Source organism: Pseudophryne corroboree, chromosome 3 (assembly GCF_028390025.1).
Source record: "Pseudophryne corroboree isolate aPseCor3 chromosome 3, aPseCor3.hap2, whole genome shotgun sequence".
Taxonomy (NCBI): domain Eukaryota; kingdom Metazoa; phylum Chordata; class Amphibia; order Anura; family Myobatrachidae; genus Pseudophryne; species Pseudophryne corroboree.
The window spans coordinates 578,910,596-578,926,868 of NC_086446.1; the positions used below are offsets into that span (position 1 = coordinate 578,910,596).

At 45.3% G+C, this 16,273-nt stretch overlaps 1 protein-coding gene across 8 annotated transcripts in view; it reads left to right on the top strand.

Annotated features, from left to right (window-relative positions):
• The window catches only part of GBF1 (golgi brefeldin A resistant guanine nucleotide exchange factor 1), a 530,929-nt gene that overhangs the window by 277,032 nt on the left and 237,624 nt on the right, over nucleotides 1–16,273 (top strand). For all 8 annotated transcript variants that reach the window (XM_063961386.1, XM_063961388.1, XM_063961387.1 and 5 more), the window contains exon 4: nucleotides 6,651–6,782. In XM_063961386.1, the coding sequence (XP_063817456.1) occupies nucleotides 6,651–6,782 (132 nt within the window). The remainder of the gene's footprint in view (nucleotides 1–6,650; nucleotides 6,783–16,273) is intronic.

Here is a 16,273-nt window from a genome sequence, read left to right on the forward strand (position 1 = left end):
CTGATACCAGCACCTGTTCTTAACGGATATTCAAAGTATTCTATCTGCCGTACGGTTATCCTCAGCAGCCGCTGTACCATCTCAGCCTCAATATCCATCATATATATACTTTCAGCAGTGAGACTGACTGAACTATTACTGAGAGTCTCTGCCCGCTACGAATACTGGTGGTAATTATATCTGTTGCAGTTTTATGCTTTGAATACTTCTGAACTCCAGGGACTCCCACTTGTATCTATCAATGTGGCTTTGTAGACCTACTATTTTGAATCTGGGCAATACCTGACTGTTGATATAATCATTATTACTTTTATTGTGTGTTGTCTAAATGTTTGTTTTTATGTGTATTAAATTGTCTACTTTTTAATTATTATCCCTGTTATCAAGCGCCTACTTGGTATATGTTTTCTATTTTTTAGTTGTTGCTATCTAGAGGAGGCTGGCTACCTCCTAAACCCAGTGGCAGATTACATACAGGGCATTTTACCTATACCCACCTGCACAGTGCCGACATACCTTATATTGTTTAATTGGGAGAGATGAACTGCTATGAGGGAGGGGATGTGCAGGTTAGATGGCTGCTGGGTAGGTAAGGGCTGCAGTTGAATTGTGAGATAAGAGGGCTGTGAGAACAGGAGGGCAGAAGGTCTTACTTCAAGAAGCTTATCTAGGGAGAGAGGGAAGACCAGTAGTATGAGGTGCTAGCAAGCCTGAGGGCAGGAAGAAGGGTAGAGATGGCCAGGGGATGATGCAGGGTATGGTGAGAGTGACCTCAAACTGGTTATGTGGTGAAAGGATACGCTTTGAGGTGGGTTTTCAGTGCCTGTTTGAAGCTTTGCAAGATGGGGGAGAGTCTGTTAGAGTGAGGGAGCTTGTTCCAGTGAAGGGGGCATCACGGAGGGGGACAGAAGAGATGGGAGCAACAGAATTGAGCGTAGAGGTGAGGGCGGAGTTGTAGAAGGAGACCGCCTGGTTGGGGCAGGTCGTGGTGGATAGAGGAGAAAGAATATTGAGGGAAGAAGGCAGGACAGTGGGGTCAAGGGTTTCGAGATTGCATCTGGTAACAGTGGATCTAGGGGAGTGGTGTAGGAGATGAGAGAGTGAAGGAAAGTTAGATGGTGGTCAGAGGGGGGAAGATAGAGTTGGAGAGGGGAAGCTAGGCAGCGAAGTTGTCAAGGAAAGGGTAGGATCGGCCAGGGGGGCAATAGACAACTGATATTCTGAGGTTTATGGGGTAGAAGAGATGTATAGAGTGGACGGTTAAGAGAGTGACAGATGAAAAGGCTATACACATCTTGCAGTTTGTTTTAGATTCATCTGGCATTCAGAGGTCACAGTAGAAAGGTATGGAGGTGATATGGGAGTTGTGGATCAGGTTGGCTTGGTTGTGGGGGAGGGGGTGGTGGTTTGGGATTTGGAGGGGTGGATGGGGGTGGAAGAAGCAGGTGTTGAAGATCTATATGGGACAGCGTCGAGGAGCCATAGGTCCACTACAGTACAATAATGCTGTTCAGAGGAACATTCCAAAAATGTAGTGGCTAAAAATACTAAAATAAACAACGATGGAAGTGGGTGTACTAAAAGCAAAGACAGGTCTTTTAAGAGATTTGAAGGCAAACTGAAATTTGTAGCTGTAATTAGTGATATTTTATAGAACAAAAAACAACAAACTGTTGCTCATCAGTTTAGTAGAAATGGTCTGCAAATCTGCTGATTGTTACCATACCCTAGCAATCTACAGCTTCAATTGATCTTAAATCAAACATGTTAGACAACCTGATTTACCAAACACGATCGAGTTTTGGTCTTAATCTGTAATCTGTGAACTCCATACATTGCAGATTTATTTACAAAATCTGTAAAATGCAAAATTACACCAATTGAGTGCTTATGTGTGGGGGCCTTAAGGGGTGTCCAGGTTGTGCATTCAGCAGGTGTTAGAGATGGTGAATTAGTTAACTCACGGTAGTATGTTGAAAGCAGTCCTTTTGGAGGAGGTTAGTGTGTCCTTCTGTTTCTCTCGTGTTTATCTCTGGCGTATCTCAGATATTCATCTAAATATTTCATGACACTTCACTCCAGATTTACATATCTTCACAGTCTTCATCTATACTAGTTAAATAATTATAGAGACATGTGTATGTCCAAAGTGGTAATCCTGGCCACACTCACTGCAGTCTATTAATATTGTATGATGCAACAAGTGACTGGATTTGGAGCCACTTTTGACCATACGAGTAATGTTCAAATCCGAATCAGTTTGGTTATTTGTTTCTTGGATTGATTGCCTTTCCTGTAAGGGGCATAAATGTTTATTAGCTAATAATTACACACGTATCACCTAGGTCAGTGATGGCTAACCTTGACACTCCAGCTGTTGTTGAACTACATATCCCAGCATGCCCTGCTATAGTTTTGTTATTTGGCCATGCTAAAACTGATGCAGGGCATGCTGGGATGTGTAGTTCAACAACAGCTGGAGTGTCAAGGTTAGCCATCAAGGACCTAGGTTGTTGTGTGTTTGTGTTTGCCCAGCCCATAGGATTGTGCTCTCCTGTGTGCCCATCTCTGGGCATTTGTTTTAGAAAAGTGTTAATGATGTGATTAAAGTACAACAATTGTGATTATCTATCTATCTATCTATCTATCTATCTATCTATCTATCTATCTATCTATCTATCTATCTATGTTGTATGTTAGTCCATGTTTCTTATGTAAACAACTGTTCAGATTTTTCATATACATCTTCCATTTGTATTGCTTTGAATGTATGGATAATGAGATGAAAAGGTTTGAAATAGGACATGGGTGAAACAGCTGATAGAGATTGTGTTACAGAAATGAGGCATCACATCGCTGAAAACATGCTATAGAGTATGTCTGTTACTGAAAACATTACAGCTAGGAACGCTTTCTGTCCTCTGTTTACATAACTGTATTGCTTTAGAAGTTTAGTCATGAGTGTTCTAAGAACAGTCTATAAGATCATTTTGCTGCATATGAATTATCCGACAAACCGGGCTCCAAAGATCTGCACGTCCCCCAGAATGGAAATAACATGCTAAGAAAATCTGGGTGTGGTATTGAAAGTCGACAATGTCTAGGTCGACCACTATTGGTCGACAGTAACTAGGTCGACGGTGTCTTTAGGTCGACAGGTCAAAAGGTCGACATGAGTTTTTAATGTTATTTTGGTGTAGTTTTCTTCGTAGAGTGACCGGAAACCCCAATTAGTGCACCGCGTCCCCTCGCATGGCTCGCTTCGCTCGCCATGCTTCGGGCATGGTGCCTTCGCTCTGCTACCGCTTCACTCGGCACAGATTACCGTTCCAATCGTAGTCCACGTGGATCGTTAAGTATGAAAAGGTTAAAAAAAAGAAAAAAATTGTGAAAAACTCATGTCGACCTTTTGACCTGTCGACCTAGAACATGTTGACCTAAAGACCCTGTCGACCTAGACACCCTGTCGACCTAGTTACTGTCGACCAATAGTGGTCGACCTAGTTACTGTCGACTTTCAATCCGGATCCCAGAAAATCTGAGGCCTAAAGAGCAAGTAAAGCCACTATTTGAGATCAATTTATATCAAAGGCTTTATATTACGGAGTGGATTAATTTGCACAATATAACTGGTGTGTTTGTACTTAATGGGGCCATTTTAGTTGTGTCCTGCGCCCCCTGCTGGGCGTCTTTACCAATGGGCGTTTATCAGAGCTATTCAATAGTTGCTTTGATCACACGCCTATTACCAGTTAAGGTGCCTAACAGCGCTTGAATGGGTGTCCAAAGTCTGGGTTTGGATGCTGTGGGTGCCCAAACTATGGACTTTTTAAAACCTTTTCTTTTGCACCTCCTGAGGCTGCGAGAAAAAATTACTGCTGCAGCTAATGGGCATCTATTGGAGAAACAATTGTATAGCTCTGATAGACGCCCATCCATTTAGACGGCCAGTGCCACAATTGAAGTGGCACCCAATATGTCCACCCTGTTCTCTGATTGCTGTAATCTATAGCATGTTGCCAGGTTGGGGGTTGGGGTTCACTTATTAAGATTGTTAAACTTAACTTACAGCTTTGCAGAGTTTGAGCAGAAATGTATTTTGATTCATAGATGCATAACAATGACGGGACATAATGTCACAGTAACAAAGATGACTGAATTTCATTTTTTAACCTGTTATCTGTCCTGAAGTTGCGGGAGTAGCTTCAGCTATAGATGGTGTAGTGGGGAGATAATACTAACCAGTTGCAGTGAAAAGAAAGCAGAACAATTATGTACAATGTATTATGCTTAAATGGTTCATATCTGAATATTTCAGTTAAAGTTTAGAGGTGCTTTAACAGTACAGCAGAATAACCATAAATTCCATGACTTGTGTTGGCCCACGGAAGAAAACTTGCTGAGCCAAGCAAACCATTGCTACCAATGGTGGAACTAGCTGTAGTACTGTAAGAATTTGGTTACCCAGGGGTGCTCGGGCGCTCTGAGTATGGGATGCTACACCAAGCAGCAGCCTCAAAGGTAAAAGGGAAGTCACTCCCACAGAGATAAACAAAAAACAAATGGAGGCTGCGCTGAATTTGTTCAATATAACAACAATAATGATTTATCTAATAATTGCACAATTTAATAATGAAGAATTAATATACTAAAATTTTGTGGTGAATACACCATAAAAATGCATGCAACAATAATAAAGGTTAAAAACACACAATTGAGATGATAAACGTTTTTAGGGTTACCCAAATTGCCAGGAATTGGAAGAAGATTTAAAGATGGGAAGTCCGTTCCAAAAGAATTCCCCAAATGTGTCTAAGTCCAGCGTAAGTAAATTTTAGGAGGTAAGCAGTGTCCAATGTAGTGGCAAATTACCGCTAGATGATGTAGTACTCCGAGGTATTGGATGTTGAGCTCCACATGCAATAAAAAAAAGAAAAAAAAAGCTGCTAGCTGATTGCAGCGAAACGCGTCAGATTTACAGGGACCCATGCCAGGAACTTATTGCTGGAAGACCGGACCATCCCCAACTTAATCCAGACCATCATTTGCACTTGGAGGACTTTAATAGCAAGTTGAACCGATGAACTTCATCTACCGTATTGCATGTGGAGCTCACCATCCAAAACTTCGGAGCACTACATCCTCTAGCGGTAATTTGCCACTACATTGGACACTGCTTACCTCCTAAAATTTGCTTACGCTGGACTTAGACACATTTGGGGAATTCTTTTGGAACGGATTTTCCATCTTTAAATCTTCTTCCAATTCCTGGCAATTTGGGTAACCCTAAAAACGTTTATCATCTCAATTGTGTGTTTTTTAACCTTTATTATTGCTGCATGCATTTTTATGGTGTATTCACCACAAAATGTTAGCATATTAATTCTTCATTAATAAATTGTGCAATTATTAGATAAATCATTATTGTTGTTATTTCGAACAAATTCAGCACAGCCTCCATTTTGTTTTTTGTTTATCTAGCTGTAGAACTGCCAGTGCAAATGCACTGGGGCCCCGCCGCTATGAAGGGCAGACTGAGTCATTACATGAATCCAGCCGGCGCACTGCGAGATGCCAGTCCTGTTAGCAGAATGAGCTTGTGAGCTGAGCTCAGCTGCTGGTGTGGTCCTCCCAGGAGCAGAGAAGGTGAGGGAGGAAGGGCCGTCCTTCGCTCTCATCCACGGCCCAGCTCTTTCATTTTGCTACCAGTGCCAGGAGACTTGTGGACTAACGTCATGTGACCATCCCCGCTCCTCACAGCCATTGAGTTGGTCGAGCAGTTGGCTAGGCAGCTTCTATGGGCCTTTGCATGTAAGGCTGTTACTCACTGCACACCTCCGTTTCAGTTTGGCCAGCACCTAATTTACTTTAACTGCCACTACTACAGGTGCGTGGTGTGGTTTGGTGTGTAATGTAATGTATGGAGGCAGTCTGAGTGTCTCTGTGTGTAATCTACAGTCTGAGTGTGTATGGGGGAGGGGACCGGGGGCGTAACTTCCAGAGGCAATGGAGATGCCTGCCTCCGGGCTCCAAGCCCTGAAGGTGCACGTGCTTGTACAGCAGTACCTGTGTGTTTCACAGCAAAATCCAAGTGCGACCGTTGCTCTTACATTTGAGTTCTGCGTATATGGCAGACCTGGCATATATTTAATGTATTAATCCACATGTGGGTTTTAAAGAAGCTTTTTTTTTTTTTAATGTATACCATACAAGATTTTTAAGTGCTTATCTTTAATGTCTTTTTAATGTCTTCCCCGTGCCTAAAGCTTTGCCCTGATCTACTCAATTGGTTTTGCTACCCAGTGTAGAAAACAAGAGGTTGCACTTAACGCAGAATCTATGGGGCTTACTGCATGGGGTAACCCATAGATTCCGGGCTCTTAATCTGCAGTCTATTGGTTAGCACAGTTTGGCTGCAGTGAAATAGCTGAATTAATAGCTCTGCGTGTTAAACCCGGATCTACAGTATAGTCTAACGGTACTGCTGCTTATTGAATCCGCCCCTTGGTGTGCATATTCTATTATTAGAAAGGAGCATTCGGTGGAACTGCAGCCTCCTCGTTTTAGTTCTGGTTTTATTTTATTTTATACATTTTGTGATTCTGTATACAGTTGACTTAAATCACATCACCATATTCTTCTTTTTACAGATCTTTCAGAAATTGAACCCAATGTATTTCTTCGTCCTTTCTTGGAAGTTATTCGCTCAGAAGACACCACTGGCCCCATTACTGGGCTTGCTCTGACATCCGTGAACAAGTTTCTTTCCTACACACTGATAGGTGAGCATTTATCTGCAAAAAGACAGTCACATACTGTACAATGCACCTTCATGGCTTCTGTTTTTATTTTGGTATTCAGTTTTTTTTATTTCTCTGACGTCCTAGTGGATGCTGGGGACTCCGTAAGGACCATGGGGAATAGACGGCTCCGCAGGAGACTGGGCACATCTAAAGAAAGATTTAGGACTATCTGGTGTGCACTGGCTCCTCCCCCTATGACACTCCTCCAAGCCTCAGTTAGATTTCTGTGCCCGGCTGAGCTGGATGCACACTAGGGGCTCTCCTGAGCTCCTAGAAGAAAGTATAGTTTAGGTTTTTAATTTTCAGTGAGACCTGCTGGCAACAGGCTCACTGCAACGAGGGACTAAGGGGACAAGAAGCGAACCTACCTAAGTGGTGGTAGCTTGGGCTTCTTAGGCTACTGGACACCATTAGCTCCAGAGGGATCGAACACAGGACCCGACCTCGTCGTCCGTTCCCGGAGCCGCGCCGCCGTCCCCCTTACAGAGCCAGAAACAAGAAGGTGGTCCGGAAAATCGGCGGCTGAAGACTTCTGACTTCTCCAAGGTAGCGCACAGCACTGCAGCTGTGCGCCATTGCTCCTCATGCACACCACACACTGCGGTCACTGATGGGTGCAGGGCGCTGGGGTGGGGGGGGGGGGCGCCCTGAGCAGCAATAATAACACCTTGGCTGGCAAAATTAACACCATATATAGCCCCAGAGGCTATATAGGTGTATATTAACCCCTGCCAGAAACGATAAAATAGCGGGAGAAAGCCCGCCGAAAAAGGGGCAGAGCCAACTCCCTCTGCACACTGGCGCCATTATTCCCTCACAGCTTCGCTGGAAGGAAGCTCCCTGGCTCTCCCCTGCAGTCCTGCACTACAGAAAGGGTAAAAAAGAGAGGGGGGGCACAATTTAGGCACAGTATATATATATATATATATATATATATATATATATATATTATAGGCAGCTATAGGGGAAAACACTCTGTATAGTGATATCCCTGTGTTATATAGCGCCCTGGTGTGTGCTGGCATACTCTCCCTCTGTCTCCCCAAAGGGCTTTGTGGGGTCCTGTCCTCTGTAAGAGCATTCCCGGTGTGTCTGCTGTGTGTCGGTACTGCTGTGTCGACATGTATGATGAGGATAATGATGTGGAGTCGGAGCAAATGCCTGTGAATGTGATGTCACCCCCTGCGGGGTCGACACCAGTGTGGATGGACTTATGGAAGGAATTACGTGACAGTGTCAGCTCCTTACATAAAAGGTTTGATGACATAGGACAGCCGGCTACTCAGCTTGTGCCTGTCCAAGCGTCTCAAATGTCATCAGGGGCTATAAAACGCCCGCTACCTCAGATGACAGATACAGATGTCGACACGGATACCGACTCCAGTGTCGACGATGATGAGACGAGTGTACCCTCCAATAGATCCACCCGTTATATGATTGAGGCTATGAAAAATGTATTACACATTTCTGATGATACCCCAGGTACCACAAAAAAGGGTATTATGTTTGGTGAGAAAAAACTACCAGTAGTTTTTCCTGCATCTGACGAATTAAATGAGGTGTGTGAGGAAGCGTGGTCTTCCCCAGATAAGAAATTGATCATTTCTAAACGGTTAATGGCTGCATACCCTTTCCCGCCAGAGGATAGGTCACGCTGGGAAACTCCCCCTAGGGTAGATAAAGCGCTGACACGCTTATCAAAGAAGGTGGCACTACCGTCTCCGGATACGGCCGCCCTAAAAGAACCTGCTGACAGAAAGCAGGAAAGTACCCTAAAAGCTATATACACACACACGGGCATTATATTGAGACCCGCTATTGCATCAGCTTGGATGTGCAGTGCTGCTGCTGCGTGGTCAGACTCCCTGTCGGAAAACATTGATACCATGGATAGGGACAATATTTTGCTAACGATTGACCATATTAAAGACGCGGTCTTATACATGCGTGATGCACAGAGGGATATTTGCCGGCTGGCATCAAAAATAAGCGCTATGTCCATTGCCGCCAGACGGGGGTTATGGACTAGGCAATGGTCAGGTGATGCCGACTCCAAGCGGCACATGGAAGTTTTACCCTATAAAGGGGTGGAACTTTTTGGGGAAGGTCTTTCAGACCTCGTTTCCACAGCTACTGCTGGGAAATCGACCTTTTTGCCACAGGCTACCCCACAGCAAAAGAAAGCACCGTATTATCTGGTACAGTCCTTTCGGCCCCAGAAAAATAAGTGGGCTAGAGGCTCATCCTTTCTGCCGAGGGGCAGAGGAAGGGGGAAAAAGCTGCAGCGCACAGCTAGTTCTCAGGAGCAGAAGTCCTCCCCTGCATCCGGTAAGTCCACAGCATGACGCTGGGGCTGCTCAGGCGGAATCGGGAACGGTGGGGGCGCGTCTCAGGTTTTTCAGCACACAGTGGGCTCTCTCACAAGTGGATCCCTGGGTCCTTCAAGTAGTATCTCAGGGGTACAGGCTGGAATTCGAGACGTCTCCCCCCCGCCGTTTTCTAAAATCTGCCTTGCCGGCAACTCCCTCTGCCAGGGAGGCAGTGTTGGTGGCTATTCAAAAACTGTATTCACAGAAAGTGATCGTCAAGGTACCCCTCCTTCAACAAGGAAAGGGTTACTACTCCACAATGTTTGTGGTACCGAAACCGGACGGTTCGGTGAGACCCATCTTAAATTTAAAAGCCTTGAACACTTATATCAAAAGGTTCAAGTTCAAGATGGAATCGCTCAGGGCGGTTATTGCGAGCCTGGAGGAGGGGGATTACATGGTATCCCTGGACATCAAGGATGCGTACCTGCATGTCCCCATTTACCCTCCGCACCAGGAGTACCTCAGATTTGTGGTACAGGACTGTCACTTTCAGTTCCAGACGCTGCCGTTTGGGTTATCCACGGCACCGAGGGTCTTTACCAAGGTAATGGCCGAAATGATGATACTCCTTCGCAAGAAGGGAGTTTTAATTATCCCGTACTTGGACGATCTCCTGATAAAGGCGAGGTCCAAAGAACAGTTGATAGGGGGGGTGGCACTTTCTCAGGAAGTGCTACAACAGCACGGCTGGATTCTAAACATTCCAAAGTCACAGCTGGTCCTGACGACACGTCTTCTGTTCCTGGGAATGATTCTGGACACAGACCAGAAAAGAGTGTTTCTTCCACTGGAAAAAGCCGAGGAATTGTCATCTCTGGTCAGAGACATCCTAAAACCAGGAAAAGTGTCGGTACATCAATGCACACGAGTCCTGGGAAAAATGGTAGCTTCGTACGAAGCAATTCCATTCGGAAGGTTCCACGCAAGTACGTTCCAGTGGGACCTGTTGGACAAATGGTCCGGGTCCCATCTCCAGATGCAACAGCGGATAACCCTATCGGCCAGAACCAGGGTGTCGCTGCTGTGGTGGCTGCAGAGGGCTCATCTACTAGAGGGCCGCAGATTCGGAATACAGGATTGGGTCCTGGTGACCACGGATGCCAGCCTTCGGGGCTGGGGGGCAGTCACAAAGGGAAGGAATTTCCAGGGACTGTGGTCAAATCAGGAGATTTCTCTTCACATAAATATCCTGGAATTAAGGGCCATTTACAATGCCCTAAGCCAGGCAAGACCCCTGCTTCAAAACCAGCCGGTACTGATCCAGTCAGACAACATCACGGCGGTCGCCCATGTAAACAGACAGGGCGGCACGAGAAGCAGGATGGCGATGGCAGAAGCCACAAGGATACTCAGATGGGCAGAGAATCATGTGTTAGCACTGACGGCAGTGTTCATTCCGGGAGTGGACAACTGGGAAGCAGACTTCCTCAGCAGGCACGACCTCCACCCGGGAAATGGGGACTTCATCCAGAAGTTTTCCAAATGCTGGTCAACCGGTGGGAAAAACCACAGGTAGACATGATGGCGTCCCGCCTCAACAAGAAGTTGAAAAGATATTGCGCCCGGTCAAGAGACCCTCAGGCGATAGCGGTGGACGCTCTAGTGACACCATGGGTGTACCAGTCGGTTTATGTGTTTCCTCCTCTACCTCTCATACCCAAGGTACTGAGAATAATAAGAAGGCGAGGAGTGAAAACCATACTCGTGGTTCCGGATTGGCCAAGAAGAGCTTGGTACCCGGAACTTCAAGAGATGCTTACAGAGGACCCTTGGCCTCTGCCGCTCAGACAAGACCTGCTGCAGCAGGGACCCTGTCTGTTCCAAGACTTACCGCGGCTGCGTTTGACGGCATGGCGGTTGAACACCGGATCCTGAAGGAAATGGGTATTCCGGAGGAAGTCATCCCTACCCTGATCAAAGCCAGGAAGGATGTCACCGCAAAACATTATCACCGCATTTGGCGAAAATATGTTGCTGGGTGTGAGGCCATGAAGGCCCCGACGGAGAAATTTCAACTGGGTCGATTCCTGCACTTCCTGCAAGCAGGGGTGACGTTGGGCCTCAAATTGGGGTCCATAAAGGTCCAGATTTCGGCTCTGTCGATTTTCTTCCAAAAAGAACTGGCTTCACTGCCCGAAGTTCAGACTTTTGTCAAAGGAGTTCTGCATATTCAGCCTCCTTTTGTGCCCCCAGTGGCACCTTGGGATCTCAATGTGGTTTTGGCATTCCTGAAATCACATTGGTTCGAACCACTTAAGACTGTGGATTTAAAATATCTCACGTGGAAAGTGGTCATGCTGTTGGCCTTGGCGTCAGCCAGGCGGGTTTCAGAATTGGCGGCTTTGTCTTGTAAAAGTCCTTATCTGATTTTCCATATGGATAGGGCAGAATTGAGGACTCGTCCTCAGTTTCTCCCAAAGGTGGTCTCAGCTTTTCACTTGAACCAACCTATTGTGGTGCCTGCGGCTACTAGGGACTTGGAGGATTCCAAGTTGCTGGACGTAGTCAGGGCCCTAAAATTTATATTTCCAGGACGGCTGGAGTCAGAAAGACTGACTCGCTGTTTATCCTGTATGCACCCACCAAGCTGGGTGCTCCTGCTTCTAAGCAGTCTATTGCGCGCTGGATTTGTAGCACTATTCAGCTGGCGCATTCTGCGGTAGGCTTACCGCAGCCTAAATCTGTAAAAGCCCATTCCACACGGAAGGTGGGCTCATCTTGGGCGGCTGCCCGAGGGGTCTCGGCTTTACAACTTTGCCGAGCAGCTACTTGGTCGGGGGCAAACACGTTTGCTAAATTCTACAAATTTGATACCCTGGCTGAGGAGGACCTGGAATTCTCTCATTCGGTGCTGCAGAGTCATCCGCACTCTCCCGTCCGTTTGGGAGCTTTGGTATAATCCCCATGGTCCTTACGGAGTCCCCCGCATCCACTAGGACGTCAGAGAAAATAAGATTTTACTCACCGGTAAATCTATTTCTCGTAGTCCGTAGTGGATGCTGGGCGCCCGTCCCAAGTGCGGATTGTCTGCAATACTTGTACATAGTTATTGTTACAAAAATCGGGTTTTGTTGTGAGCCATCTCTTCAGAGGCTCCAATTGTTATCATACTGTTAACCGGGTTTCCTATCACGTGTTATATGGTGTGATTGGTGTGGCTGGTATGAGTCTTACCCGGGATTCAAAATCCTTCCTTATTGTGCCAGCTCTTCCGGGCACAGTTCCTAACTGAGGCTTGGAGGAGGGTCATAGGGGGAGGAGCCAGTGCACACCAGATAGTCCTAAATCTTTCTTTAGATGTGCCCAGTCTCCTGCGGAGCCGTCTATTCCCCATGGTCCTTACGGAGTCCCCAGCATCCACTACGGACTACGAGAAATAGATTTACCGGTGAGTAAAATCTTATTTTTTTAGTGTTTGGGAAAGTAATGTGCATGTTCACTTTATTCTTTATATGTAGATTGTGAACATTTGTTTGTAGTTTTACTTTTGTTTTGTAAATGAACTAGAAATATTCTACTGTCTTTTCCCATTGCATAAGAGTACTGCCCTCTACTGGAATACTTTGTAGAATGACATACATTTTATATTGTTACATTATGATTGGAAGTTCTGTAGACAGGTATGTGTGTTTGTAATATACAAACTATTTCTTACATTTTACCTTTTTTAAGTTTCATATTTTATATTATATTAATTATACCTACAGTGTAGTTAGTTGTACAGTGGTCAACTTATAGCTTTGTGTATATGCTCTAATTTATTGTAACATATTCATATGACTCTCACCCCATCCTCTACCCCTCATTTGTTTCCCAGTCTTCCTTCAGATGGGCCAGACAGTGGCTACTCTTTTATGTAACAAAATAGCTGTATCCTATGTGCCACAGAAAAACATCGGGTGCGAAAAATTTCTTTTTTTTTATTTTATTTTTTTACAGGTTATCCAATTAGGATCGCCCGTAAAAAGAAAATACCTTTCCTCTTGAAAACACAGATGTTCAGTGAAACCTGTGTGTTTTCGGCGGCCGCAGAACGATGCTGCTTTCGGGGATTTGGTTTCGCCTGCCTGAGGCAGGTGTAACAAAATCACTGATAAGCTGCGCCTCGTACCGGGTTATCAGGGCTAATTGGATAGCCCCCGACCCACCAATTACTCACGATCAATGACCACGGGTAATAGGATACCTCCCTAAGTATTTATTAGATTCTCACTCACCCAAATGTTTGGAATAAAAAATAAATTCCGTTGTTTACTGACCAGGCTGATAAATGTTATTGTGCTGTGCTTATGTGGAATGTGTTTACATGTCACTTGTTTGAGCGTGAAGCTCTTTTATATTCCAGAAATGCAGTTCTCCATTAAAGATGCAAAATGTTGCTGTTACAGGTGTAGAATGAGTACTAAAGTCTCCCCGCTCAGAGCAGGAATTTTAAATTGGCTTTATACCCTTCAGCACAACAGTCCCACAGTTTTTGTAAGAAAATCGACATGCAAGGGAATGCAAAACATCTTGTGTGCAAGCCAGATGTTCTCAAACGCCGTCCTCAATGACCCCAGTGCTCCATGTTTATCCATGCTTGGCCACAGGTGACTTAATTAGCACCTTAGTCAATTTGATTCAACAGTCTGGCTCAGTCACGCTGAGCCATGGATATACCTAAAACCTGGACCATTGAGGTTCCTTGAGGACCGGGTTTGAGAACCTCTGGTTTAAGTACTTGTGACTGGAGCGAGATTTAGTGTCCGGTATTTATGGAGCGTCCCATTTTACATAGAGCAGCTTGGTTTGTAAGACACATTGTTATCCTTTTATAGAGCTTCAGCGTAATAAGCAATGCTGTGTTTTGATGGAAATGTATTCAAATTAAATAGCATTCAGTGACCCTAAACTGAATGTGAAGTTACCCTGTTTAAACGAGCTTAGAATCCAAGTGTGTGGGGAACAATTACTACATCAGGTAGTGGATTAACCAATGTAGCTGGTGAAAGTGTATGTGTGGCTACTGTAAAGGTGGGTACACACTGGGAGATATATTGGCCGTTCTCTTGAACGGCCGATATATCGCTGGTCCGTCGGCCAGTGTGTACGGCTGATACGTCTGTGAACTCCGTCGTTCACAGACGTATCGCGTCGGCCCCGCTGCACATCCGACGGCCAATATATCTACCAATATATTGGCGCGTCGCTGTATGTGTACCGGCGGTCGGCCGACCGCCCGTACACATGCTGCGGCTGCTGGCGGGGATTGAGAGCTGAACTGCACGCCCGCCCAGTTCATGACGTCAGTCCCCGACGGATCGGGCAGTGTGTATGCTCAACACACTGCCCGATCCATCCATAGACATATCTGCCGATCAATTGATCGGCAGATATATCTACCAGTGTGTACCCACCTTAAGGCAGAAGTGTTCTCTGACAGTAATATCACAACAGCCATTGGCTACATTCTGGGCAGCTGCATAGCTACTGGTAACGATGGCTGTCCTACATCATTTATCTTAACAGAACCTCCTTCCTCATCTAGGTTTGCATTTGTGCTTTGCGGGCACTCTTGTGCCTACAGTATATGCCAGCTTGGAGTTGCTGTGTACCTGGTATATTTCTTTATCATCATGCTTAATTGTGAACACAGAGCCAAGACACTTGTTCCCATTGTTGGCAGAAGTTGTGGTGCTTACGGCTGCCACAGAAGAGGCCATGGAACATCACAAAGACAGACTGAGATGGCAACCGCAATAACAATTGACCTTTCCATGTTCAGCAGCTGAACATGGATGATATTTCAGTAGATCTAGAACTACAACCCTGTCTTTGGTTGTGATGACGCCTCTGTATTTCTCACTGTGTTCAATACTTCTAGCTGTTTTTATATATATATGAAGATTATTATGGTCTATTTAACCGTTCAAACATAACAAGCAAAAGGTTTACAGTACAAGACTTTGCACAGCATATAATATATATAAATATATAATATGCTATACATATAAGAATTATTAGATATGCGGTCATAACTCACTAAAGCAGTGGCAGATAAACCCCAAGGGTTGATGCCACTGTTGTCAGTGATTTTGCCTTTCAAATGATTACTTTATTCTGTTTTAGGTATAATCATCATCCTCATCAGCTTCAACATCATTTATCTGTAGAAGGCCAATGCATCACACAGCCCTTTACAGAAAATGTTTACGTCAGTGAAGCTTCCTACACAAACACACACTGTCACCTACCCGTATGTTTTATGATTGTGTGAGTACATTGCAGTAAACCCATACAGACATGGGGAGAACATACAAACGCCACACACACAGGGTATGGCATTGCTGATAGACCGCAATGCTAACCACTCTGCTGCCCACACATCTACTCTCATCATGAGTAAGTGCTGCATTTGCATAAATGGTAATAAGCACCACTTAGTAAAGTTAATCACTAGCCTTCATGGCATCCAAGCATTTTACAAGCCATTAAAAAAATATATATTTTTGTTTCTACTTATAAAGACGTGTGTCCTGATGACGGGGGGAATCACCCCGAAACGTTGAAGTAAAGCACGGATTTGTTTCACTAAAGACTGAGGCCCTCATTCCGAGTTGTTCGCTCGCTAGCTGCTTTTAGCAGCCGTGCAAACGCTAAGCCGCCGCCCTCTGGGAGTGTATCTTAGCTTAGCAGAAGTGCGAACGAAAGGATTGCAGCGCTGCTACAAAAAAAGATTGTGCAGTTTCTGAGCAGCTCAAAACTTACTCCTAGCTTGCGATCACTTCAGACTGTTTAGTTCCTGTTTTGACGTCACGAACACGCCCTGTGTTCGGCCAGCCACGCCTGCATTTCCCCAGGCACGCCCGCGTTTGTATCTGACATGCCTGCGTTTTTACACACACTCCCCGAAAACGCTCAGTTACCACCCAGAAACACCCACTTCCTGTCAATCACTCTGCGGCCAGCAGTGCGACTGAAAAGCGTCGCTAGACCTTGTGTGAAACTGCATCGGCTTTTGTGAAAGTACGTCGCGCGTGCGCATTGAGCTGCATACGCATGCGTGCCGATTTTTAGCCTGATCGCTGCGCTGCGAACAACGGCAGCTAGTGATCAACT